The sequence below is a fragment of the Lucilia sericata genome, unplaced genomic scaffold (assembly GCF_015586225.1).
Source record: "Lucilia sericata isolate MDLA Ls3-8-SP2 unplaced genomic scaffold, ASM1558622v1 Contig000218F_arrow, whole genome shotgun sequence".
NCBI lineage: Eukaryota > Metazoa > Arthropoda > Insecta > Diptera > Calliphoridae > Lucilia > Lucilia sericata.
This window is the reverse complement of record NW_023994246.1, coordinates 425762-428193: the sequence shown is the minus strand read 5'-3', so window position 1 is coordinate 428193 and position 2432 is coordinate 425762. Positions and strand designations below refer to the sequence as shown.

Below are 2432 nucleotides of genomic sequence, written 5' to 3'. Positions count from 1 at the left end.
ATTGTTTAATTCTAAAATTATAATACATGTCAATATAATGATGTATTTGTATGTAAGATCACTTGGCAGTATTTTCGTTTTTTTTTTTCTAATTAAATTGATCAAGGCTCATGTGAGATTTTTATATAAAAAAGGCAATTAAATCATTTAAACATGATCGCGTACAACTATGGCGTGTATCCACATCAAAACTTTGAGTATTGTCCAAATATCACAGTTACCAGAACTTAACACTTTATCCAAAACACTTTAACAATCAACAAAGGGAGTACTTCAAGTGCCCACCTTTTCACTGGTATTTAATGCCGACGGCATTTGAACGATGGCGAATTAGATTTTACGTTGACTGTACATATCCGAGATGAGTCGGACAATAGTAATGTCACCAATAGTCTTGCGGAAGAACAATTCTTCAATGGCGAAAGCTGAAACTTTATTCATCAGCGATAGAACACTCATGATGGTTTGGAAGCGCATGGGCTGAGTAGGATGTGTGCGAGCAATGTAGGTTATTAAGGCGGCACGACTTTCATCATGTAAAGCAGCAACACGATTGTTTTCGATAAGACCACGAGATTCGGCAGATACACTGGAATTGGGACTACCATTGCTGTTGCTCAAGGAAGAGTTGATGAGATCATCGGAAGATGAGGACATGGATTTACGGAAAAGTGTGATGGCTCTGATGTATTCATATTCATTGCTGTCAATGTTGAGATGACACAACTGGTTGAGTACTTCTTGGAAGGCATGAACTTCACGTGAAACCAAAGCGGTGATATCACGATTGGTGTTCTCGGATTCATAGATGAAGAGCAGTTGAGTGAAGTTCATTGGCATGAGATATTGAGCCATAGCCAAGATGAAGAATTCTTTCCAGGAATCCTCAAGAAGTTGCAATTGATCGGGCATTGGCAATTCTGTGAATGAACGCATGTTCTTAATCCAGTTAACATTCTTGAAAAGATGTTCAGCTGCAGTTTCCTTGATGTGTTCGGCAGCCATTAGTGGTGGAGTGGGTGGCAAGACACGGGTGGCAGCCAAGGCATTCATATAAGCAGCGCTGGGTGCAAAGAAACCGGGATGAGGCTGATGATGTGGATGATGAGGTACACGTGAAACGGAGAGATCCAAAACGGGTGGTTGGAAGGCACCAGCCAAACTGGGATGTAAATGATGAGAGCCGGGAATGGGCATTGGTAATCCGGGGAAGCCAGTCAAGGCAGCTGTGTTCATGAGAAGTTCAGTGGGAATTTGAGGCATTTCAGGGCCACCCATCATGGCATCTTTATACATGGCCATATGACGGCGTAAAGTTGAATTGCGGGGACCACGTTCATGTTGCACAGCATCCTTATTCATGCCAACTTCAAAGCATTTGCGTAAACGGCAAGCGCGACATTGATTGCGATGTGTTTTGTCCACTACACAGAGTCCTTGTTTTTGTGATTTACATACATATTGACGGGAACGACGAATGGAGCGTTTAAAGAATCCAGCACAGCCATCACAGGCATAAATGCCGTAATGTTTGCCCGAACTGTGATCACGGCAAACTTTGCAAGGCACATGGTAAAGAATGCGACCTAAAATAAAAAGAAGGGAAAATAATTATTAGTATGGTTTTGCAAATATTATTTAGGGGAAGTAGTTATTAAAAACCAGCGGGTGGTTTTAAGGCGGAAATTATATACTTTGTGCCATTTGTAAGTCTGCACTCATAGCTTTTGAGGGGCGTATGATTGTTCTTTTTCTTGGCTAAAGTATGTAATTAAGATTACTTTGGCTAATTTGAGAATACTTACTTGATTGAGCTGGAGATAATCTGACGGAGTTGTATTTTTGTTCCATGATATCAGGAGATCCTTCTGAGGTTTGCATGTTGCTGATATATATGTGGTTGTTAATGATGATAGTTAATCCTTTAATGTTTGTGTAACGAATTTGTTTATAACAAATTCTAATTTGTGTTTTTATAAAGTATCGTAAATATATTTCAATTCACTATGATTTTTAAGTTTTTTTTTTTAATTTTTTAGCTTTGTTTGTTAGTGAGCTGTTGTATGTGTGTTTACTCTATGAGATCTGAATTGTTTGTGATGCTAACTCACCACCCGACTCGTCCTTTAATAGTCCTTGTGCGCAAATTCGCTCATTGTTAGAGCATCATTCATCAAACATCATAAATTCGATCATCCCCGTTTACCTACCTCTTCTAACAACGTTCATTGGTTCGTTTTTTGCCAAAAAGGGTGTGCTTTCTCTCTTTCTTGCACTCTCTCTTGCCTTGCAACACCCTTGCTGGTACACACGCATACAATTATTTGCTCTCTTGTGAGATCCTTTGTTAATTGGTGTTTGCAAATATCATCCTTTCATTGAGTTTCATGTTTTATGACATCTCTTTATGGTGGTTTACCTGTTTTGTTACT

General features: G+C 39.3%; 1 protein-coding gene across 1 annotated transcript; it reads right to left on the bottom strand.

The window, feature by feature from the left end:
• Window positions 1–330: 330 nt before the first annotated feature.
• LOC119602281 (protein tailless) lies at window positions 331–2086 on the bottom strand. The gene is made up of 2 exons (XM_037953713.1): window positions 1806–2086; window positions 331–1586 (listed from the first exon to the last, which is right to left on the bottom strand). Exons 1-2 carry the CDS (start codon window positions 1879–1881, stop codon window positions 331–333), a joined length of 1332 nt encoding a protein of 443 aa, XP_037809641.1. The 5' UTR covers window positions 1882–2086.
• Window positions 2087–2432: the final 346 nt, after the last annotated feature.